The sequence below is a fragment of the Salvelinus alpinus genome, chromosome 28, assembly GCF_045679555.1.
Source record: "Salvelinus alpinus chromosome 28, SLU_Salpinus.1, whole genome shotgun sequence".
NCBI classification, from domain to species: domain Eukaryota; kingdom Metazoa; phylum Chordata; class Actinopteri; order Salmoniformes; family Salmonidae; genus Salvelinus; species Salvelinus alpinus.
In genome coordinates, this window is record NC_092113.1 from 29,725,853 (window position 1) to 29,750,537 (window position 24,685).

Here is a 24,685-nt window from a genome sequence, read left to right on the forward strand (position 1 = left end):
ATCGTCAAATCAAAGGCACTCCTTCGATATAAAGTTGTTTTTGACGAAAATGAAAACGTGTCAGTTTGTCATTTCCACGAGGTTGGCATTGTACTGAATCTAGGTTGTGCCTTTTAGATTTCGAGAAAATTAATAACTAAGGAAGAATTCTCTCATTGACTTCTCCAACCCCTGCTTGGTCTGTTTCGCAAGCGTTCACGAAATTCTTACGATGTGAGAAGTACCACTCTGTGGCAGTACCATGGGTTCTATTTCCTCGTTCCTCCTAGTCAAATATTTAATTTGGTCTCTTAAAAATTGTAGCTACCACAAACACCAAGCAGAGGCGGTGATGTTTCTGCTGATATTTTCAATGATTGTTTCTGTTTAGTCTAAAATGTAATCCTGAGATTATTTTTAGGAGACTACAATTTATAACGCGCTTGTTTCCGATCCTTACGGTAATGCTGAAGCGCTTCTGGTGCTTAGGTATACGGTTGATTTGTTATGGATTGATGGATGGGATGGGTCTATCCTGCTGGTTTTGCAGTCAGTTTGACATTTTCTAGGTACCTCTAAATTATGTGATGTCGTGTGATATCCTCGTGTTGTTATTATGATGTCCCGGTTGATGTTTTGAGATCTCGAGGGGAGATCTGCATGAAGTTCGCATTAGCTGGAATCTTAGCTAGTATCTGCCTGCAACTAGCTAGCTATGAGGCCTGCTGTTTTGGGAAATCGATCGGACCCGCAGGACTAAACCAAACACAGGTGACGTTTACCTATGCAATATATGTTATTTTCCAGTTGTTGACAAACAGTTTTCCATAAGCGTCCTTAGCCTAGCTAGTTGCTTTGGTCCGCATAACACACAGCCTGGGCCCGTAGATAGCAGAACACTTTGATGAAACACTAACGTTAGCTAACGTTTGAGTTGTAATGCTGCTAAAATGATTTGAACTGTTTGATCTATTACAACAATGTAAGATAGCTAGTTAACACCAGCTGTCAGTTTATGATGATAGAGAGGTAGCCAGCTTCCAGTAATCTCTTTGCCTCCCATTTTGTGTAGACATGGCTTCCCAGCTCCAGGTTTTCTCCTCTCCCTCAGTCTCCTCCAGCGCATACACCCGCACCAAGAAATTGAAGGTAGAGAACAGTGTGTGGGATGTGAGCGGCCAGGTGGGAGACAACAATTACACTTACTACCAGCAGCAGGGCCCCATCCAGGGCAATGGAAACACATCCTCCCCCTCTGCATCAAGTTTCAACCCAGCATACAACTCCTCCACCTCCAACCAGGGGTATCCATCAATGGGGGGAGGCTCCCGGGAGCAGACAGTCGTACGGGCGGCAGACAGCACAGGCAGTGCCCGGGGACCCTCTTCCTCCTCCTCTACCAGTCACCATGTCAAGGATGCTGCATCCTCCTCCCAGCCAGGGGACCTATACCACAAGCAGTACAGTAACAGCCTGAAGAGGAAAAGTGAGGAGGTGGACAGCAGTGACAGTGTTCAGATCCTGGAGGAGCTCTCTGCCCCTGTGCTCTCCAACCGCCCCGCTCCTGGTGGGGGGACCACCACAGCCCAGTCAATAGCACATTCCACCTCCACCACTAAGAGTAGTAACTCCCACAGTGAGGGAGACTACCAGCTAGTGCAGCATGAGATCCTGTGTTCTTTGTCTAACAGTTATGAGGTGCTGGAGTTCCTAGGGAGAGGTACATTTGGCCAGGTGGCTAAATGCTGGAAGCGTGGCACCAATGAAATCGTGGCCATCAAGATATTGAAGAATCATCCTTCATATGCCCGGCAAGGTCAAATTGAGGTTAGTGTCACTAAGCAGAAGTGACTTTCTTGTAAGCTTTAACCAGATAAATTAGTCTCTGGTCAGAGCTTCAATTGAATTTGAAAATTGTAGAGGTACCATAAATGTGTACATTTTGTAGAAGTTTGGGAAGGAGGTGATAATAAAATAGTTTAACATATCTACAGTGCCTTCAGAAAGTATCCACACCCCTTGACTTTCTCCACATTTTGTTGTTACAGCCTGAATTTAAATTTGATTTAATTTAGATGTTGTGTCACTGGCCTACACACAATACCCCATAATGTCAAAGTGGAATTATGTTTTCTGAAATGTTTACAAATTAATAAAAAATGAAAAGCTGAAATGTCTTGGGTCAATAAGTATTCAGCCCCTTTGTTATGGCAAGCCTAAATATGTTCAGGAGTAAACTTTTGCTTAACAAGTAAGTTGCATGGACTTTCTGTGTGCAATAATAGTGTTTAACATGATTTTTTAATGACTACCTCATCTCTATACCCCACACATACAATTATCTGTAGGATCCCTTAGTCGAGCAGTGAATTTCAAACACAGATTCAACCACAAAGACCAGGGAGGATTTTCAATGCCTACCTATTGGTAGATAGCTTTTTTTTCTTTCTTTTTTTAAAACCAGACATTGAATATCCCTTAACATGGTGAAGTTTTTCATTACACTTTGGATGGTGTATCAATATACCCAGTCACTACAAACATACAGGTGTCCTTCCTAACTCAGTTGCCGGAGAGGAAGGAAACTGAGGATGGATCAACATTGTAGTTACTCCATAATCCTAACTTAAATGACATATTGAAAAGAAGGAAGCCTGTGCAGAATACAAATATTGCAAAACATGCATCCTGTTTACAATAAGGCACTAAATTAAAACTGCTAACTTTATGTCCTGAATACAAAGTGTTATGTTTGGGGCAAACACAGCACATAAATGAGTACCGCTCTTCATATTTTCAAGCATGGTGGTGGCTGCATCATGTTATGGGTATGCTTGTCATCGCATGGACTAGGGAGTTTTTTTTAGGACAAAAATAAATGGAATGGAACTAAGCAAAAACAAAGTCCAAGGGGAAAACCTGGTTCAGTATGCTTTCCAACAGACACTGGGAGACAAATTCACATTTCAGCAGGACAATAACTTAAAACACAAGGCCAAATATACACTGGAGTGTATGACATTGACAATGACATTGAATGATCCTGAGTGGCCGAGTTACAGTTTTGACTTAAATCAGCTTGAAAATCTATGGCAAGACTTGAAAATGTCTATCTAGCAATGATCAACAACCAACTTGACAGAGCTTGAAGAATGTATAAAGAATAATGTGCAAATATTGTACAATCCAGGTGTGCAAAGCTCTTAAAAACATACCCAGAAAGACTCACAGCAGTAAACGGTGACAGGGGTGTGAATACTTATGTAAATGTGATATTTCTGTATTTAATTTTCAATACATTTTCGAAAATGTGAAAAAACATGTTTGACTTTGTCATTATGGGTTGTTGTGTGTAGATGGTTGAGAGAAAAAAAAAATATTTAATCCGTTTTGAATTCAGGCTGTAACACAACAAAATGTGTAATGAATACTTTATGAAGGCTCTGTATCTGCCATTGTCCTGCAGGTGAGTATCCTGGGCAGACTGAGCACAGAGAACGCAGACGAGTTCAACTTTGTGCGTTCCTACGAGTGTTTCCAACACAAGAACCACACTTGTCTCGTGTTTGAGATGTTGGAGCAGAATCTCTATGACTTTCTGAAGCACAGCAAGTTCAGCCCGCTGCTGCTCAAGTCCATCCGGCCTGTGCTGCAGCAGGTACGATACAGTACAATTAATTGTCTTGAACACTTTTTTTAGTACTGCACAATACTACTATATGCAAAATAACACAATACACTGTACATATTGCACGTTACCCATATCATACACATATTGTACAGCCACATACATATATATATATTGTTTTTATGTTGCCACGTATGTCATCAGGTGGCCACGGCCCTGTTGAAGCTGAAGAGCCTGGGTCTAATCCATGCTGACCTGAAGCCTGAGAACATCATGCTGGTGGATCCTCTCAGACAACCCTACAGGGTGAAGGTCATCGACTTCGGCTCCGCCAGCCACGTTTCTAAGGCAGTGTGTTCCACCTACCTACAGTCACGCTACTACCGGTGAGTGCCAGTCAGGGTTGGGGTCAATTTCATTTAGATTCAGTAAATTCAGGAAGTAAACTGAATATTCCAATAAGTAAAATCGGCATTGGAATTTCAATTTACTTATTGAATTGACTGAATACAAATTTAATTGAGCCCAACCCTGGTGCATGCGTCATTTTGTGACACAAGAGTCTCAGTAGCCATGGATGTATTGCAGGCTCAATATTATGTACTCATGTTATCAACATGTTCAATGGTTTACAGTTGAAGTCAGAAGTTTACATACACTTTGGTTGGAGTCGTTGTTCAACCACTCCACAAATTTCTTGTTAACAAACTAGTTTTGGCAAGTCGATTAGGAAATCTACTTTGTGCATGACACAAGTAATTTTTCCAACGATTGCTTACAGACAGATTATTTCATTTATAATCCACTGTATCACAATTCCAGTGGGTCAGAAGTTTACATACACTAAGTTGACTGTGCCTTTCAACAACTTTGAAAAATCCAGAAAATTATGTCATGGCTTTAGAAGCCTGTGATAGGCTAATTGACATCATTTGAGTCCATTGGAGGTGTACCTGTGGATGTATTTCAAGGCCTACCTTCAAACTCAGTGCCTCTTTGCTTGACATCATGGGAAAATCAAAATAAATCAGCTAAGACCTCAGAAAATAAATTTTAGACCTCCACAAGTCTGCTTCATCCATGGGAGCAATTTCCAAACGCCTGAAGGTACCACGTTTATCTGTACAAACAATAGTATGCAAGTATAAACACCATGGGTCCACACAGCTGTCATACCGCTCAGGAAGGAGACGCGTTCTGTCTCATAGAGATTTAACGTACTTTGGTGCGAAAAGTGCAAATCAATCCCAGAACAAAAGCAAAGGACATTGTGAAGATGCTGGAGGAAACAGGTACAAAAGTATCTATATCCACAGTTAAATGAGTCCTTTATCGACATAACCTGAAAGGCCGCTCAGCAAGGAAGAAGCCACTGCTCCAAAACCGCCATAAAAAAGCCAGACTACGGTTTGAAACTGCACATATGGACAAAGATCATACTTTTTGGAGAAATGTTCTCTGGTCTGATGAAACAAAAATGGAACTGAAAATAGAACTGAAAACTGAAAAAATAGAACATAATGACCATCGTTATGTTTGGAGGAAAAAGGGGGAGGCTTGCAAGCCGAAGAACACCATCCCAACCGTGAAGCACGGGGGTGGCAGCATCATGTTGTGGGGGTGTTTTGCTGCAGGAGGGACTGGTGCACTTCACAAAATAGATGGCATCATGAGGAAAGGAAAATTATGTGGATATATTGAAGCAACATCTCAAGACATCAGTCAGGAAGTTAAAGTTTGGTCGCAAATGGGTCTTCCAAATGGACAATGACCCCAAGCATACTTCCAAAGTTGTGGCAAAATGGCTTAAGGACAACAAAGTCAAGGTATTGGAGTGGCCATCACAAAGCCCTGACCTCAATCCTATAGAAAATTTGTGGGCAGAACTGAAAAAGCGTGTGCGAGCAAGGAGGCCTACAAACCTGACTCAGTTACACCAGCTCTGTCAGGAGGAATGGGCCAAAATTCACCCAACTTATTGTGGGAAGCTTGTGGAAGGCTACCCGAAAGATTTGACCCAAGTTAAACAATTTAAAGGCAATGCTACCAAATACTAATTGAGTGTATGTAAACTTCTGACCCACTGGGAATGTGAAAGAAATAAAAGCTGAAATAAATAATTCTCTCTACTATTATTCTGACATTTAACATTCTTAAAATAAAGTGGTGATCCTAACTGACCTAAGGCAGGGCATTTTTACTAGGATTAAATGTCAGGAATTGTGAAAAACTGAGTATAAATGTATTTGGCTAAGGTGTATGTAACCTTCCGACTTCAACTATATGTGTCGTTGCAGGGCGCCAGAGATCATCCTGGGCCTTCCCTTCTGTGAAGCTATAGATATGTGGTCTCTGGGCTGCGTCATTGCTGAACTGTTCTTGGGTTGGCCTCTTTATCCTGGTGCCTCAGAGTATGATCAGGTCAGCACCACCTCTTCTACTTTTTGTGAGACACGACACTGTCATCCATCATTGACATGTATTTGTTTCCTCCATTTTGTTGAAGTATCAGTCATACATGAAGTGGCTGGTTTCCCGGACCCAGATTAAGTGTAGTCCTGGACTAAAGTGTGTTCAGTGGAGATTCCCATTTGAAGTGTTTTCTAGTCCAACACTAGGCTTAATCGGTGTCTGGGAAACTGGCCCTAAGTCTGTTTGTGACCAACCTCTGATTAACACTGTTGCTGTTGCTTTTCTCTTGGCTTCATCAGATCCGGTACATCTCCCAGACCCAGGGCCTGCCTGCTGAATACCTCCTGAGTGAAGGCACCAAATCCAGTCGCTTCTTTAACAGAGGCCCTGACTCCAGCTACCCCCTATGGAGGCTCAAGGTACAGTAGGTAACATATTAGGAATCAGAATGTTGATAATTACATGTTTATAACTATGTTTCAAGTTTTAAGTTTTTTTTGTTGTATGTACAGGATATACATGGTATATACCTTCAAACGAAATGCTTACTTGCAGGTTCCTTCTCAACAATGCAACAACAATAAGAAATAATACAAGATAAGAATACGAACATAAAGTAAATGGCTCAGTAGAATAGAATACATTTTTTTGCATAAGTAAAATACAGGAAGGCACATTTAATGTACAATATTTACACATGTATTAGAGAAAGGGGGGATTGAAGGGCTGGTGTTTAAATTGTTCAGTATTAGCAATAGTGGATAAGAGTATGGTAGCGGCAATTGTGATGTGTGGGTGCATATTGATGAAATATCTTGTTCACTGATGTATATTGTACAGTACATTTTAATAGTATTTATAAATTTTTTTACGTTTTCTTTTTGTCTGTAGACTCCTTCAGAGCACGAGGCGGAGCTGGGGATAAAGTCAAAGGAGGCTCGGAAATACATCTTCAACTGTCTGGATGATATGATGCAGGTGAGGGTGACTAGGTCGCCATTCATTCTATAAATCCACTCTTGTCATTAATCCATTACTATTTTGTATTAGGCTTACAAATTGGTATGTTTCATATCTCCAATTTATTTGATCTCTTCAGCATAGACTTGGATGAGTAAAGATGCAATATGCAACTGTCATTCGGATTGAAAGCAAGTCTAATAAGCTGTATATCTGTTCTATGCACTATTTCTATGCTTCCCGTTCTTAAGTTTTGTTTTTTGCATCTTTTACTTTCGGCTTTGTGCACCAGCTTCAAATAGCTGAAAACAATATTTTTGGTTATGGAAAATATATTTCACAGCGTTTAAAAAATAAAATAAAAATAATAATAATTAAAGACGGTACAATGATTCTCTACACTATGCTTGCTTGTTTTGTCACATAAAACTGAAATTAGGCTAATTTTAGCAACCAGGAAATGGTGGAGCGATTTCTGCATAGTGTATCTATAAATGTTTACATTTTAGTCATTTAGCAGACTTTCTGTACGTTGTGGCAGGTGAACATGACTAGTCTGGCGGGGACTGACATCCAGGCAGAGAAGGCGGACCGGAGAGAGTTTATTGACCTGCTGAAGAAGATGCTAACGCTGGACGCAGACAAACGCATCACCCCCATGAAGACCCTCAACCACACCTTCGTCACCATGACCCACCTGCTGCACTTCCCTCACAGCTCACAGTAAGTAGAGGATCGTCAGGTCTATCGTATTGTGGCATTTATGTCAAATGAAATGTAATATAATTTTTGGGACCAAAGAGCTATTACACACGATAGCCCAGGAATAAGACAGCTTGGCAAATCTCCTTGTTTTTCTCTCGAGATAAAATGTGTCATCAAATCAAATCAAATGTATTTATGAAGCCCTTTTTACATCAGCAGTTGTCACAAAGTGCTTATACAGAAACCCAGCCTAAAACCCCAAACAGCAAGCAATGCAGATGTAGAAGCACGGTGGTTAGGAAAAACTCCCCAGATAGACAGGAACCGAGGAAGAAACCTAGAGAGGAACCAGGCTCTGAGGTGTAGCCAGTCCTCTTCTGGCTGTGCCAGGTGGATATTATAAGAGTACAGAGTACCTTGCTCCTTTAGATTCACATATGCCTTGATATTTCTTATTTTTCAGTGTGAAGTCGTGCTTCCAGAACATGGACATTTGCAAGCGAAGGGTCAGCCCTTTCGAGAGTGGAAAGAATCTGTTTTCTAGCAGCAACACCTCCAGTGCAGCTACAAACCTCACTGTTACATTTAGCAGCCAGCTCAACCAGCACAACCAGGTGAGAACTGTTGTGGAAATTTTTACACAGGGACACTAAAAGTCAATCTTAAATGAATCATTATTGTCAGCGCGCTGGAGGTTCCAACAAACGTAATGCTTCATAGTGAACGTCTGTCTGTCAGAAGCTCAGACATGTTATATTTGCATGATTTAGCATAACTAATTAATCATGACTGTTTTGTTTCATTCATGTGACCGACCAATACTGGGTCATGCATGTTGTAACGGTTTTGACTTGAGGTTATTTATAGGGGTGCCAGGTAGGTTGTGCCTACCAGAGAAAGCATGGGTTTCTCCTTTTAGTTTGGGAGGGAATGAGTCCCATCTGGTCCGTCAAGTCACACCAATACAAAGGACTTATGTAAAAGTCAAGATGGAAATATACTTTTCATAAACCCCTTAAAACATTGGAAAGAACTTCAAACAAGTGTATTCTTTTGCGTGGTTGTATTAACAACATAAATGATCACACACACAACAATATAACAAATCAATGCACTTATGTTCATTTAGAAATGTCCTGTACCTCGGGCATAAAAAGAGTCCAGCCCGGTAAATAAGTTCAGTGACTCAAGTGACCTTAGTCACGCAACGTTTGTCCGTAGCATAAACCCAGTATATTCATACACTCAAAATAACACTTATTTTGCAACACAACTAGAAAGCGTATCAAAGACTAATCAAAGAATAATACGTCTTAACTAGATAAATCACAGTATACATCACCCCAACCAAATGAAATACCGTGTACAAAAAGTTGTGGTCAGTCAGACAATCCGCCAACAGATCTCCAGCGGAGAAAAGGCCACGAAAACCAACGGAGAGTTGTAGTCCACAGACGCACAGAGTGGATCCAATCCTGGGTAAACTCGTTTTAAGGCTACAAAACACACTGCAAGGCAACAAACAAACGTAATAGCGAAGTTTCATGAACTGAAGGTAGCACACATCCTCATTCATGTCTCGATCACAACTTCACCTTTGCGCAGCTGATGCTGGCTATTTAATTGGGAATTAAAGGGGAAGCGCCCTATTAGAAGGAGAAGCACTGAGACGGTTCAGAAATATTCAGGGCCGTCACACACCCCCTCCCCTGGAAAAAGCCGACCATTGCCCGGGAAGGCACATCTTGGTCGGGGAAACCGAAAAAGGCCTCCTCATCACTTTCCTCTACAAAAATATTCATTACTTTTTGGCGCTCACGCTCCTCAGCTGAGGGGTCACAGGCATTAAGGCGTGAGACTTCTGGGTCTGGGAATCCGAGAAAAGTCTCCTCACTTTCCTCTTCAAAGATATCAAGGACCTTGCGGCGCTCAATCTCCTCCAATTCCTCAGCCGAGGGGTAACAGGCCTTAAGGCGTGAGACATGGACAACGCGCATATCTTCACCTGTGTCCTCTTTCACCACTCGGTAGTTCAAAGGGCCCATCTGCTCCACAATCCTATATGGTCCTTGCCATTTAGGAGCGAGCTTGGCCGAGAAGAATTGTTCAGCTTTCGAGTAAGGATGAGAGCGAAGCCACATCCGATCACGAAGCTGGTACTGCATGTCTCGTCTGTTCTTATCATAGTTTCTCTTCTGCTTGAGTCGAGCCTGGATCATGTTCTTCGAGACAAGAGCTCTCAAGTCGTGGAGATGGACTACCTGGTCATAGCAAGCAGCGTCTGGAGTAAGCTGCTGGGGCTGTAGCACCATATCCAAGGGTCCTCGGAGGGGACGACTTAGGTTCAGCTCGGCAGGTGTGACTCCAGTGGACTCTTGCACAGCAGAATTCAGGGCAAATCGAAACTCGTGAAGGTGCTTGTCCCAGTGTTTGTGCTGGGTCCCTACATAGGAAGCAACCATTGTCTTCAAGGTTCGATTTACTCTCTCAGTGAGGTTGGTCTGTGGGTGATAGGCCGTGGTCAACTTCTGTCTCAGGTTCCATCTTTGGCAGGTCTCTTCAAAGAGATCAGAGACAAATTGGGAACCTCGATCAGACAGGATGTAATCAGGCACTCCCCAGCGAGTCAGGATCTCTTTCGTAAGGATGTTAGAGACGGTCCTCGCTGTGGCCTGACGCAGGGCAAAGAGCTCCACCCACTTGGAATAGTAATCAACAAAAACAAGCAGGTACACATTCTGATTGGAGCTTCTAGGAAATGGACCCATCAAATCCACTCCTAACATTTCCCAAGGTCGGGTAACCAGAGTTTGCTGCAACTTGCCAGCAGGTTTTCTACCTTCTGGTTTGTACATTTGACAAACCTGACAGTTTCGGATATGTGACTTCACATCCATGCTCAGATGTGGCCAGTACAGTAATGCTTGCAAACGTTTGTAGGTTTTGAACCTGCCCAAATGACCAGCTAATGGGTCTTCATGGAAATGTTGAAGCAGTTGAAGGCGTAGAGTTTCAGGTATGTACATTTGGTAGAGTGTTCTGTGAGGTAGTTGTACAACTCGGTAGACTTTGTCTTCAATGATGGTCAGCTTTGTGGTAGGGTTGACCATCTTTTCTCCATCTTCCAGGATAGTCTGGTACAAAGCCTGTACTTCTGGATCATCCTGTTGGGCTTTCCAAATGACCTCATCCGAGATGGGAAAGTCAGTTTTGGGTGAGTCTCGACTGCTAGACAGGACAGTAGCACATGTAAGATGAGGGCCACCATTACCACAAGCAGGAGCTCTGGATAAGGCATCTGGAACAGTGTTGTATTTTCCTTTCCTGTATTCTACTGCAAAGGTGAACTCTTGCAACCGTAGAGCCCATCTGATGAGCCTGGTGCTTGGTTTGTTGGTCTTGAACACCCACACAAGGGAGGAATGGTCAGTGACCACAGTGAAGTGTCTTCCCTCCAGGTAGTACCTCCACTTTTCCAAAGCCCAGACAACTGCAAGGCACTCTTGCTCGGTTGTGGAGTAGTTCCGTTCTGCTCCATTCAAGGTCCGACTGGCAAACGCTAGCACTTCTTCAGTACCAAGTCCAGTCTGTTGGACTAGGACAGCACCAAGTCCAACATCACTTGCATCAGTGTAAACAACAAAAGGGCAATCAAAGTTGGGATGACCCAAAATGGGAGGTGTGACGAGGTGTCGTTTCAGGGTTTCAAAGGAGTTCTGGCACTCTGCCGTCCATCGGAATTTCGCTCCTTTTCGCTTCAACGCGTTGAGGGGTTCTGCCACCTGGGAGAAGTTCCACACAAACCGATGGTACCATCCAGCCATCCCAAGGAACCGTTGAAGGGCCTTGAGTGTGGTTGGCACAGGGAAGTCTTGTACAGCCTTGGTCTTTTCAGGATCCACATGAATACCATCAAAAGACACAATATGGCCAAGGAACTTCAGGGAGGTTTGGCAGAAGTTGCTCTTCTTCATGTTCACTGTCAGACCAGCTTCTCTTAGCTTGTCCAACACTGCTTGAAGATCTTGAAAGTGGTCCTCTCTGTTCTGGGAGTAGATAATTATATCGTCCAGGTAGACAAAACATATCTTCCTTTTGAGGTCACCTAACGCAATCTCCATCAGTCTTTGGAAAGTGGCAGGTGCATTCTTTAATCCAAAAGGCATCACCTTAAATGAAAACAAGCCCTCAGCACAGACAAAAGCAGTCTTGTCCTTGCTTTCCTGGTCCATCTCAACCTGCCAATAGCCACTATTGAGGTCAAGGGTAGTGAACACAACAGCGCCAGACAATGACTCCAGGATTTCGTGGATGGTGGGAAGAGGATAGGCATCAGTCTGGGAAACATTGTTGGTCTTCCTATAGTCCACACAAAATCTAAGACCACCAGTCTTTTTTGGAATGAGGACAACAGGAGCAGCCCAGGGAGAGGAGGAACGTTCTATTATATCTTGTGTCAACATATCATTAATGAGTCCCTTTTGGATGATTAGCTTCGCTGGGGACAAACGATATGGCTTTTGCTTGATCGGCATTTCCTGTGTAAGGAATATTTTGTGCTTCAGGAGTCCGGTGCGTCCTAGCTTTGAAGTACACACATCAGCATTATTCTGCAGCTGTTCCAACAGCCTTAACTCCTCTGGCTGTTCCAGCTGAGCTCTTCTTACAGCCTGTAAAAGGAGATCATCAGAAGGATTACCCAGGGTTAGTGGTACCGGAGCAACGGCAGAGAAGACTGCTACATTTGGACCCCAATCATGTAACTTTGTAGCTTCTGATTGGAAGAAATGCTTCTTGCTCGGATTGTTTGGAAACCAGTAGCAATTGTGTGCTATATCAATCTGGACACCACTGAAGTACATGAAATCAATTCCCAACACGACAGGAAAAGCAAGGTTCTTGGTTTGTAGGATAACCGAAGGAATCATATAGGAGCGGTTACACAGGCGGAACTCCACCTCACTCCATCCAAGTGGTCGTTTAGCCTCACCGTCAGCCAGATACAGTGGACCTTCTGTCCACGGCTTCAAGTTGCATTTTGGACTTCGAACTTCCTTCCACAGTTTCTCATTGAGCAGTGTGTAGGATGACCCGGTGTCCAGGATAGCTCTTCCTGTCCATGGGCCTATGGACAGGGGTAACACCAGCTGGTGTGGTATTAACTGAAAGGAAGGGGATGTCGGCGGGGGGCCGTAGGCAGTGACTCTTGAGGTTTCAGCTCTCGTCAAAGCACCCAGAGTAGGATGGTCGTTCCTGCGAAGTGTGTTAGGTGTGTTGGCCTGTTGTGATTTGTGGTTTCTGGAAGGGTTTACTTGATACGGTCTTGGACATGTAGCTGAAGAATGTCCCTTTTGGCTACATCTCCAACAGAACATGGGAGGGGTCTTGGCTGGAGACTCTGGCTGTGGTTGATGATCTGGCTTGGGTAACTGTTTGGGTGTCTGTTTCTTTCTCTGTTCATATTGCTGTTGGCATTCTCTGTCCTTCTCGAACTGCTGTCCCAGGCGAACCAGTCCATCGACAGTGGTGACTCTTTCTCTGAGTTGACTGGCTAGTAGTGGGTTGATGTTCTTCAAGATCAACTTAATGACCTCTTCCTCCTCAATGCCAGGTTTCCACCTTCTGCACAGGGAGTGGTAACCGTATGCAAAGTCACAGATATTCTCATTCTCCCTTTGCACTCGATTCCTGACTCTGTCTGCCAGCTCATCTGTGTAGTCCTCAGACAGAAATGCAGAGGAAAACTTGGCCTCAAAGTCAGCCCAGGAGGTAGTGGTGAGACGTGCCACATCCCACCAGTCTCGAGCTGTCCCATGCAACACATTCCTCAATGTGGCAAGGAGTTCTTCCTAAGCCAGGGATTGTGGGTTCAAGTCCCATCTGGGGTGCCATTTTTTATGTAACGGTTTTGACTTGAGGTTATTTATAGGGGTGCCAGGTAGGTTGTGCCTACCAGAGAAAGCATGGGTTTCTCCTTTTAGTTTGGGAGGGAATGAGTCCCATCTGGTCCGTCAAGTCACACCAATACAAAGGACTTATGTAAAAGTCAAGATGGAAATATACTTTTCATAAACCCCTTAAAACATTGGAAAGAACTTCAAACAAGTGTATTCTTTTGCGTGGTTGTATTAACAACATAAATGATCACACACACAACAATATAACAAATCAATGCACTTATGTTCATTTAGAAATGTCCTGTACCTCGGGCATAAAAAGAGTCCAGCCCGGTAAATAAGTTCAGTGACTCAAGTGACCTTAGTCACGCAACGTTTGTCCGTAGCATAAACCCAGTATATTCATACACTCAAAATAACACTTATTTTGCAACACAACTAGAAAGCGTATCAAAGACTAATCAAAGAATAATACGTCTTAACTAGATAAATCACAGTATACATCACCCCAACCAAATGAAATACCGTGTACAAAAAGTTGTAGTCAGTCGGTCAGTCAGACAATCCGCCAACAGATCTCCAGCGGAGAAAAGGCCACGAAAACCAACGGAGAGTTGTAGTCCACAGACGCACAGAGTGGATCCAATCCTGGGTAAACTCGTTTTAAGGCTACAAAACACACTGCAAGGCAACAAACAAACGTAATAGCGAAGTTTCATGAACTGAAGGTAGCACACATCCTCATTCATGTCTCGATCACAACTTCACCTTTGCGCAGCTGATGCTGGCTATTTAATTGGGAATTAAAGGGGAAGCGCCCTATTAGAAGGAGAAGCACTGAGACGGTTCAGAAATATTCAGGGCCGTCACAATGTGACAGACCAATACCTCACTTCTTCTAAGCTGAGACCTTGAAACTGAGATATCTTTCGTTCTCAAAACAAGGTCTGGGTGTACTGCCAAATTGCAGCTACTGATAGTGAGGATTCGTTGTCAGTCACTTGCATGAACACAGAAATTGGTTTATAGAACAGCACATGAATAGAACACAGAAATTACTTATAAGAAAAACACATTTTCATCACAGAACTAAGGATCTTTTCCCCCTTAAGCTAAAATCTTTTATCATCAGACTTATTCAGCATGTCCTAGCATGAACATTTTACAGCATGTAAAGTGTGAAAGTAAAATGTGATGAATGGTATTTCATGTTATCCACACCATGTCAGATGGCGTCAACCGGTGGCCAGTCCCTGTCCCTGAGCAGCAACGTCCCTCTGCTGAACTACCAGTCGGGGCTGTATCAGCAGGCTACTATCAACATCCCAGGTCTCCACCAGCAAAGTGTCCCTCTGCAGACCAGACCCACCCAGCTGTGTGGCCAGGCAGAGCCTTTCCAGCAGACTCTCATAGTCTGCCCACCCACCATCCAGGGTGAGATCAGATGGGTCAGGGTTATAATGTTATAAGTATAGTTTGTTTGCCTCTCTTGCTGAACTCGAATGAAGACCAAATTCATGTCGCAGCTAAGTACATAGGTTGTAATGTGGGAGACCGCTTTCAGTGATACATCTTGTGTAGCCTTATGTGATGTAATAACACAAGAGGATCTGAACTTCATAATGTTGTCCAATTGTCCCTAGTTAGATGTAATGTCTGCAGTTTGCATCTGTAGAGCTGTATGCATGACATCGTAACTAATCTACCGCTTTCCTTTCTTCTTAGGCCTCCAGTCATCCGGTAAACACTCTGGGTTCCCAGTGAGGATGGATAACTCTGTTCCCATGGTGCCCCAGAACCAGTCCACTCAGCCTCTGCATCTCCAGCCTGGAATGCTCACACAGGTACAGCAAGACTGAGTGCTGCATGACTACCCACCACAGCTTGACTCCATGTGTGTCCATTGAAATCCTATGAATAACCAGAGTAGTATTGACAGGATTCATCACACCAAACCAACTTCCGGCGCCGAAAAGAGATGGCTGCCTCGCTTCGTGCTCCTTGGAAAATATGCAGTATTTTGTTTTTTTACGTGTTATTTCTTACATCGGTACCCCGGGTAATCTTAGGTTTCATTACATACAGTCGGGAGGAACTACTGAATATACGATTAACGTCAACTCATCATCGTTCCTACCAGGAATATGACTTTCCCGAAACGGATCCAGTGTCTTGCCTTCCACACAATACAATGGATCTGATCCCAGCCGGCGACCCTGTGCGACGCCGAAAAAGGGGAAAACGTGGCGGTCTCGTGGTCAGGCTTCGGAGACGGGCACATCGCGCTCCACTCCCTAGCATACTACTCGCCAATGTCCAGTCTCTTGACAATAAGGTTGATGAAATCCGAGCACGGGTAGCATTCCAGAGAGACATCAGGGATTGCAACGTGCTCTGCTTCACGGAAACATGGCTAACTCAAGGGACGCTAACGGAGTCGGTGCAGCCAGCTGGTTTCTCCATGCATCGCGCCGACAGAAACAAACATCTTTCCGGTAAGAAGAGGGGCGGGGGGGTATGCCTTATGATTAACGAGAAGTGGTGTGATCATCATAACAACACACAAGAACTCAAGTCGTTCTGTTCACCTGATCTAGAACTCCTCACAATCAAATGTCGACCGCATTATCTACCAAGGGAATTCTCGTCAATCATAATCACAGCCGTATACATTCCCCCCCAAGCAGACACATCGATGGCCCTGAACGAACTTTATCTGACTCTTTGTAAACTGGAAACCACACACCCTGAGGCTGCATTCATCGTAGCTGGGGATTTTAACAAGGCTAATCTAAAAACAAAACTCCCTAAATTCTATCAGCATATCGATTGTGCTACCAGGGCTGGAAAAACACTAGACCATTGTTACACTAATTTCCGCGACGCTTATAAGGCCCTCCCCCGCCCCCCTTTCGGAAAAGCTGACCACGACTCCATTTTGTTGATTCCAGCCTACAAACAAAAACTCAAACAACAAGCTCCCGCGCTCAGGTCTGTTCAACGCTGGTCCGACCAATCTGAATCCACGCTTCAAGACTGCTTCGATCACGCAGACTGGAATATGTTCCGCATCGCGTCCAACAACAATATTGACGAATATGCTGATTCGGTGAGCGAGTTCATTAGGAAGTGCATTGACGATGTCGTACCCACAGCAACGATAAAAACATTCCCAAACCAGAAACCGTGGATTGACGGCAGCATTCGCGTGAAACTGAAAGCGCGAACCACTGCTTTTAACCTGGGCAAGGTGACCGGAAGCATGACCGAATACAAACAGTGTAGCTATTCTCTCCGCAAGGCAATCAAACAGGCCAAGTCTCAGTACAGAGACAAAATCGAGTCGAAATTCAACAGCTCAGACACAAGAGGTATGTGGCAGGGTCTACAGTCAATCACGGATTACAAAAAGAAAACCAGCCCCGTCGAGGACCAGGATGTCTTGCTCCCAGACAGGCTAAACAACTTTTTTGCCCGCTTTGAGGACAATACAGTGCCACTGACACGGCCCCCTACCAAAACCTGCGGGCTCTCCTTCACTGCAGCCGAGGTGAGTAAAACATTTAAACGTGTTAACCCTCGCAAGGCTGCAGGCCCAGACGGCATTCCCAGCCGCGTCCTCAGAGCATGCGCAGACCAGCTGGCTGGTGTGTTTACGGACATATTCAATCAATCCTTATCCCAGTCTGCTGTTCCCACATGCTTCAAGAGGGCCACCATTGTTCCTGTTCCCAAGAAAGCTAAGGTAACTGAGCTAAACGACTACCGCCCCGTAGCACTCACTTCCGTCATCATGAAGTGCTTTGAGAGACTAGTCAAGGACCATATCACCTCCACCCTACCGGACACCCTAGACCCACTCCAATTTGCTTACCGACCCAATAGGTCCACAGACGACGCAATCGCAACCACACTGCACACTGCCCTAACCCATCTGGACAAGAGGAATACCCATGTGAGAATGCTGTTCATCGATTACAGCTCAGCATTTAACACCATAGTACCCTCCAAACTCGTCATCAAGCTCGAGACCCTGGGTCTCGACCCCGCCCTGTGCAACTGGGTCCTGGACTTCCTGACGGGCCGCCCCCAGGTGGTGAGGGTAGGTAACAACATCTCCACCCCGCTGATCCTCAACACTGGGGCCCCACAAGGGTGCGTTCTGAGCCCTCTCCTGTACTCCCTGTTCACCCACGACTGCGTGGCCATGCACGCCTCCAACTCAATCATCAAGTTTGCGGATGACACTACAGTGGTAGGCTTGATCACCAACAACGACGAGACGGCCTACAGGGAGGAGGTGAGGGCCCTCGGAGTGTGGTGTCAGGAAAATAACCTCATACTCAACGTCAACAAAACAAAGGAGATGATTGTGGACTTCAGGAAACAGCAGAGGGAGCACCCCCCTATCCACATCGACGGGTCAGTAGTGGAGAAGGTGGAAAGTTTTAAGTTCCTCGGTGTACACATCACGGACAAACTGAACTGGTCCACCCACACAGACAGCGTTGTGAAGAAGGCGCAGCAGCGCCTCTTCAACCTCAGGAGGCTGAAGAAATTCGGCTTGTCACCAAAAGCACTCACAAACTTCTACAGATGCACAATCGAGAGCATCCTGTCGGGCTGTATCACCGCCTGGTACGGCAACTGCTCCGCCCACAACCGTAAGGCTCTCCAGAGGGTAGTGAGGTCTGCAGAACGCATCACCAGGGGCAAACTACCTGCCCTCCAGGACACCTACACCACCCGATGTCACAGGAAGGCCATAAAGATCATCAAGGACAACAACCACCCAAGCCACTGCCTGTTCACCCCGCTATCATCCAGAAGGCGAGGTCAGTACAGGTGCATCAAAGCAGGGACCGAGAGACTGAAAAACAGCTTCTATCTCAAGGCCATCAGACTGTTAAACAGCCACCACTAACATTTAGCGGCCGCTGCCAACATACTGACTCAACTCCAGCCACTTTAAAAATGGGAATTGATGGAAATTATGTAAAAATGTACCACTAGCCACTTTAAGCAATGCCACTTAATACAATGTTTACATACCCTACATTACCCATCTCATATGTATATATACTGTACTCTATATCATCTACTGCATCTTGCCATCTTTATGCAATACATGTACCACTAGCCACTTTAAACTATGCCACTTTATGTTTACATACCCTACAGTACTCATCTCATATGTATATACCGTACTCTATACCATCTACTGCATCTGCCATGCCGTTCTGTACCACCACTCATCCATATATCTTTATGTACATATTCTTTATCCCTTACACTTGTGTGTGTGTAAGGTAGTAGTGTGGAATTGTTAGGTTAGATTACTGTTGGTTATTACTGCATTGTCGGAACTAGAAGCACAAGCATTTCGCTACACTCGCATTAACATCTGCTAACCATGTGTATGTGACTAATAAAATTTGATTTGATTTGAAGGTGTTTAGACTCCTTAACATCGTGTCCTTTCTTTGGGAATCAGTCTCAGACTGATTGGTGAAGGGATGTGGAGATCGGATTGACCTTCCCCGTCTAGTTATCTAACCCCTACATCCCTCCCTCAAACCTCCTCCCCACCAGCAATCCTGCAATCCATTGATGGTAGCCACCCTGCACGCCCCTGTGGCAGGAATGGCCCCTCTGTATTCACTGCCCCTGGGCTGTGGGGCTGGAAGGCCTGGCCTACTGGAACAGAGCCCCACCATGCTGGTAAAGCACCATCACTGCTACCCCGTTGCCCCTTTCTCCTCCGACACATGTCAGGGGTGGGCAGAGCATGGGACGCATGTACTGCTGCTAACTCTGGTCTGTGCTTATGCTTGTAGCATCTCATCTTTCCTTTTCTTTTCCCCTTCCAAAAAGAGAGCTTTTGCATTATGATACAGAGACAGCTGAAGTTTCTGGAAGTCTTGCTGAAATGTAAATAGATTCAACCAAATGTAAATTTGCACTTCATCACTTCAACCTTTGGAATCCCTGTTGATTCAAAATATCAATGTCGTTTCTTTGGTCCTGGAATCGTGCAGCAGACATTAGAAATACCATCTTAGAATGCTGCCCCTTGATTGTCTGTCATGCTTCTCTTAACAGATTACTCTGAGTTTCAGGTTTTAAACCACCTTCTCAGTTCCACAGAACTCTGTCTTCCAGGGCATGTCTGCTTGGCTTGAGAGAATTAACAGTTTTTTATTCCGCCAGTTGGAGTGCCGGTTTAATGGTATTTTAATTTCAAACATATTTCCCTCAGCAGTAATTATTGAGGTTTTCTCTATTCGGGTCATGCTTTGGAAGTCCGGGGAACAGAGAACAATCATAGGATGTTTTTCTTTCCCCTCTGAATTTGAGCTTGACTCAGTGGGGGCATGCTGGTTGCCTATAGCTTTCCATGTATGACAGGAGCAGACACTGAATCATGTCTGTCTGCAAACTGCATGTGCTTGTCATGCCTCTTCCCAGTGGTTCTTGTAGAATCCACACCCAACCTGTAATGGTCTGACTCATACTCACATGTAGCACAGCATTTTTCTATTTCCCTTAAAACAGACTGTTCAACTTGCTTTCATTGATCTCAGTATTAGTTATTTGCAAACCTAGAATAAATCACTTTGTTTGTTTTTGTCTGTGTGTGTGTACAGCAGGGCTGGCCAGCAGGTACCCAGCAGATCCTCATCCCCTCCACGTGGCAGCAGATGCCAGGTATGTCCCTCCAAAACCCCAGCCAAACCCAGACTCTGGTCCCTGACTCCCCCATGGGAGCCCCCCTCTCTGGGGGAGACGGCTCAGGACAACAGGCCTCACACTGGAGGTGAGTACTGCAGTGCTGTCCCTCTGGGCACTAAGGCCATATCATTGTCCAAAGAGCAGAATGTTAGAGGAATCACAGAGGAAGCCCTAATTTGATATTTTCGGACATTATTTTGTATCTAGGTTACAGTATGTGGAGACGTTAGATGGTTCAGATAATATTGTGTTGGACTGATTCAAATATGCTAGGGAAGCTAACTACAAGTTGTTGTCATGCCAGGGGTCGTCATGGCAGTCATTACCATGGCATCAAACAGCAGGACCATACACTGGGGCGTCATGCACCTGCGGCCCAGTTCCAAGCAAGATCTCAGCAGGGGAAGAGGTCTAAGGCTCGACATGCCGACAGTAGGGCCAGGTAATTTTCAACCCAATGGCCAGGTCCCAAAATACACACTTTATTCATACTCTTGTACACTGTATGGTTCTCTTCCTCATCAGGTATGTGATTTCTATGAATCAGTGAGAGCTTTATGATTGATGACTTTCAGATCAAAGCAAACTTTTTTAAAGCACATTGAAACATCTCAATATACTTTCCTGTTAAAATGCCATTTGTCCCTTTGCAGGCCTGTGTCGTCGCTGCAGACAGCCGCCCCTATGGTCCACAACACACCACTGCCTGCCTTGAGTGGTGATCCAATTGTCATCTCTGATACTCCCAGCCCTGCTGTCAGCATTATCACTATCCATAGTGACACAGAGGACGAGGATGACGGGAAGTTCCCTGCTGCCAGGTAAGGTCCCATCCTGTGTATTCTCATGTATCCACCTAATGTGTGAATGAATGAGAGACAATGGAGATACGCTGCTGTTTTGTTAAGTAGCTGAAACCAGCACCGTGGATGACCCTGGCTTTAGTCTCAATCCCTCGGGTGCGTGTGTCTGTGTGTCTCAAGGGGTTGGGTTGAAAGCAAAAGAGGAATTTTTGTGTTCTGAAAAGAAAACGATAAAGTTTTCTTCCTCTTTTCTGTCACAGCTCTGGTGCTAACCAGCGGGCCAACGTGATTAGCTGTGTGACAGTCCACGACTCGCATGACTCTGACTCGTCCACCAGCAGTCCCCTGAGCCCCAAGGGCCTGGCCAACAACTCCTCCTCGTCCCAGACCTCCCACTCCTTCTCCAAGTCTCTAGCCATCATCCTGCCCTTAGTGAAGACCCAGTCTGGGGAGAGCAGAGTACAAAAAACAGGTTGGCATGGTAACACACCTCCATTCTAGTGTTCCCCCTACTATTGTATAGGTGGGGCTGCACACCTTAGTTTTGTTGCCTTTCACCTTAAATAATTTGGTTTTATTGATTTTCAGATCAACCTGCTAATGTCTCTGGTAAATCCAAGAAGGGGACAGCTCAGCAGTCCAGCAGGGCAGGAAGGACCTCCATTTCTGATCGCAACCAGAGTGCCACAACTAGCAGATCCCAACCACTCAACCTGAGTCAGGTAAGGGTATATGGTTGATCTCAATGGTCATGTCTTAGGGTTTTTATTTAAAATTTAGTTATCTAGAATGTGAATGAAGGTATGTAAGGTATGTATGAGGTGGCAGGTAGCCTAGTGGTTAGAGCGTTGGGACAGTAACCAAAAGGTTGCTAAATCGAATCCCCGAGCTGACAAGGTAAAAATCTGTCGTTCTGCCCCTGAACAAGGCAGTTAACCCACTGTTCCTAGGCCGTCATTGAAAATAAGAATTTGTTCTTAACTGACTTGCCTAGTTAAATAAAGATTAAATGGAGAAAAAAAAAAGAAAAAAAAAATTGAAAATGTGAATGAAGTGATATAAATTGTAGCCAATGTTTTCCTCTCCAGGTACACCAGTCTGTGATGTCATCGTCACAAGACAGAACAGGAGGCAACAACAGCTCCTTGCCCCGTCAGACCACTTACCCTCCTCCCATCTCCTCCAACTCCTCTTACCGCCTGCACGAGGCTGCCTCCATCTTCATCTCTACCCCGAACCTGTACGCCTACCCTGCCTCTGCTGCCCTGGCCTCTGTCTCCCAGGCCGTGGACCAGCTCCATGCCGGCGGCTCTTCTCGACATGCCCGGCCCAATGGGCCCTACTCCTCCCTGGGGCTCCTACATTCCCAGGGACAGTACCACCACCAGCAGCAGCTGGCGGCCCAGCCTTACCCCGTTCCCCGATCCAGCGCGGCAGCCTACCAGCTCAGCCAAAGAAAGCTCAGTCAGTACCCCTACCTGTGAAGAATAGAAGCTGCCTGAGACAGAACCATAGAAATATAATCTGTGGACAGATCAGCTCTCTAGCCCAGCGGAAGACCAAATGGAGACCAAGATTAGTATAGCACTGGGACAATGATATGTCATGTTTTTTTAAATGTGCAATTTATTAAGACCTTGTTTAAAATTTTAATAGCTTTGTTGGCAATTTCCTGATTTCAGAGACTGTTTTAACGTGGTAAATATTAGTTTTTTCCCTTTCCCCTTTTTTCCCATTACTTAAATTAGGCACACTTATGTTAACAAAAAGTATTTAGACATTTCTTCTATGTAAAGCCAGTATTACGTTTTTGAATATCTTTTTTTTTAGAATAACAAGCTTATAATAGCCTACCTGTCAAAAGCACTAACCATTTGTGTCCTTCATGTCATTATGACAATTTATTTCCATTGTTATTTTCATCATGTACTTCTGCTAATCAAATTGTATAATATAATGTACCTTTTATTAATTTGCTTTTATCATATTTTTGTGTGTCTATACATTGCAAATTACCCTGAACAGAGTTTGTCTTTGTTATAAATGTTTTGTGTTTGTTTGTTAAAAAATACAGATGAAATTTATTGACAAAATGTCACCTTATCTGAAACTTCTGACATTGCCGTTTGCCAACATGAATCTTTTGTGTTTTTCTCCAGCCTGTCACCGAGTCGCTTGTCAAAGGCCCTTGACCTCGAAAGTGCTGCTCACATATTCCACATATCACATCAATAATCTCATCACCACTTTAAGCCTATTGATAGGCTCCTGTCAACCTTGAATTAATTTGGTGAATTGTGTTGAATCTGATGGTGATTCATGAGTATATAAATAGATGTTGGATATAGAGTTGATGGTTTTGGTGACATGATGGTCGTTCATACAATCATACTATTATAATGTGAAGTGCTACATAGAACAGACAATACACCTTAATCATCATATAGGCAATAAAATGGTTTTTAAGATGTATATTGTGGATCAATAATGATAAAAGATCAATAATGCTTTTTGTTAATAAGCTAAATATAACAGAATATATACTTTCATACAAAACAGATCTATAGAATGAAGTGGATACTTCTATTTGTGTTTGGTTGGCCCTGGCTGATCCGGCTTGCTCACCTCCTCCCAAATGGCGATCAGATCGGCTAGGAATGTCTGGATCTGTCAAACAAGAACTGTTCCAGACACATTAGTTATCATTTGTTGTCCTAGTCTAGTTGAAATGCCCTCTGGCTACCAGACATGTCTAATTACAGAGTTGATGAGTGAACAATATAGAGCAGGTATTGCCAACGGGTACGCTGAATAAAAATGTGATTCACATTTTTTTATAAAAAAAACCCCCAATATATATATTTATATTTTTTTTCTTAAAAAAATATACATTTCTTCACATTTTTAAACAGTCCATTTATATTTTCCAATGGGGCTATACATTTGGGTGAGGTTTTTTTCTCGCCTGAGTAGCCTCGTTTCACTGCCAAAAATAAAATTTAACCATCTAATGTTCAGCGAAATAACAACACAATGTTAAATACAGGTAAACACAATGTCAAATACAGGTAGCCGGGGGGCTCAAGATGGCGGCATGACAGGTTGTAACATTTCTAGCTGAGGAACAATTTTAGGGTTTTCTCAGTTTATAATTTTAGGTTGCTGTTGCAATTTTTTTCTCACAAATAAATATGTCTAGCCATACAATGTAGCTATTTTTAATACTTTTGTAATTAATCAAACCATTGAAATATATTTTTGACGATTTCCAACGAACAAGCGAACGTTAGTGTCTTGTTTTGCACGCTTTGTACAAAATAATAAAATGCAGTACTACAGGATATTTCTTAACGTAGCTCTTTATTAGCTAGCTATAACTGGCATGTTAACGTATCGCCAACCAGGATCAAACTGACCATCACCTAACCATTTGGGTGGTCTTAACCAATCATAGCACAGTATGATATGGCGGTAAAATGCATCCAATTACAATTCAGTATGTTTACACATATGAATATTACAGTTAGCTATCGAAAAGTTTCAGCCTGTTTAGTTAAATTAGCTAGCTA

At 44.0% G+C, this 24,685-nt stretch overlaps 1 protein-coding gene across 6 annotated transcripts; it reads left to right on the forward strand.

Moving 5' to 3' along the window:
- Positions 1–418: 418 nt before the first annotated feature.
- On the forward strand, positions 419–23,588 carry LOC139557648 (homeodomain-interacting protein kinase 1-like). Of its 6 annotated transcripts, none has more exons than XM_071372712.1 (18): positions 419–750; positions 1,052–1,806; positions 3,446–3,637; positions 3,812–3,993; positions 5,905–6,028; positions 6,319–6,438; positions 6,911–6,997; positions 7,521–7,702; positions 8,148–8,298; positions 14,811–15,015; positions 15,307–15,425; positions 19,174–19,302; positions 20,229–20,398; positions 20,618–20,755; positions 20,967–21,134; positions 21,377–21,597; positions 21,705–21,838; positions 22,205–23,588. In XM_071372712.1, exons 2-18 carry the CDS (start codon positions 1,054–1,056, stop codon positions 22,598–22,600), a joined length of 3,471 nt encoding a protein of 1,156 aa, XP_071228813.1. In that variant the 5' UTR covers positions 419–750; positions 1,052–1,053; the 3' UTR covers positions 22,601–23,588. The 6 variants fall into 6 exon arrangements, with proteins under 6 accessions (XP_071228813.1, XP_071228815.1, XP_071228814.1 ...); XM_071372714.1 differs by having other exon boundaries at positions 21,377–21,588; XM_071372713.1 differs by having other exon boundaries at positions 20,232–20,398.
- Positions 23,589–24,685: the final 1,097 nt, after the last annotated feature.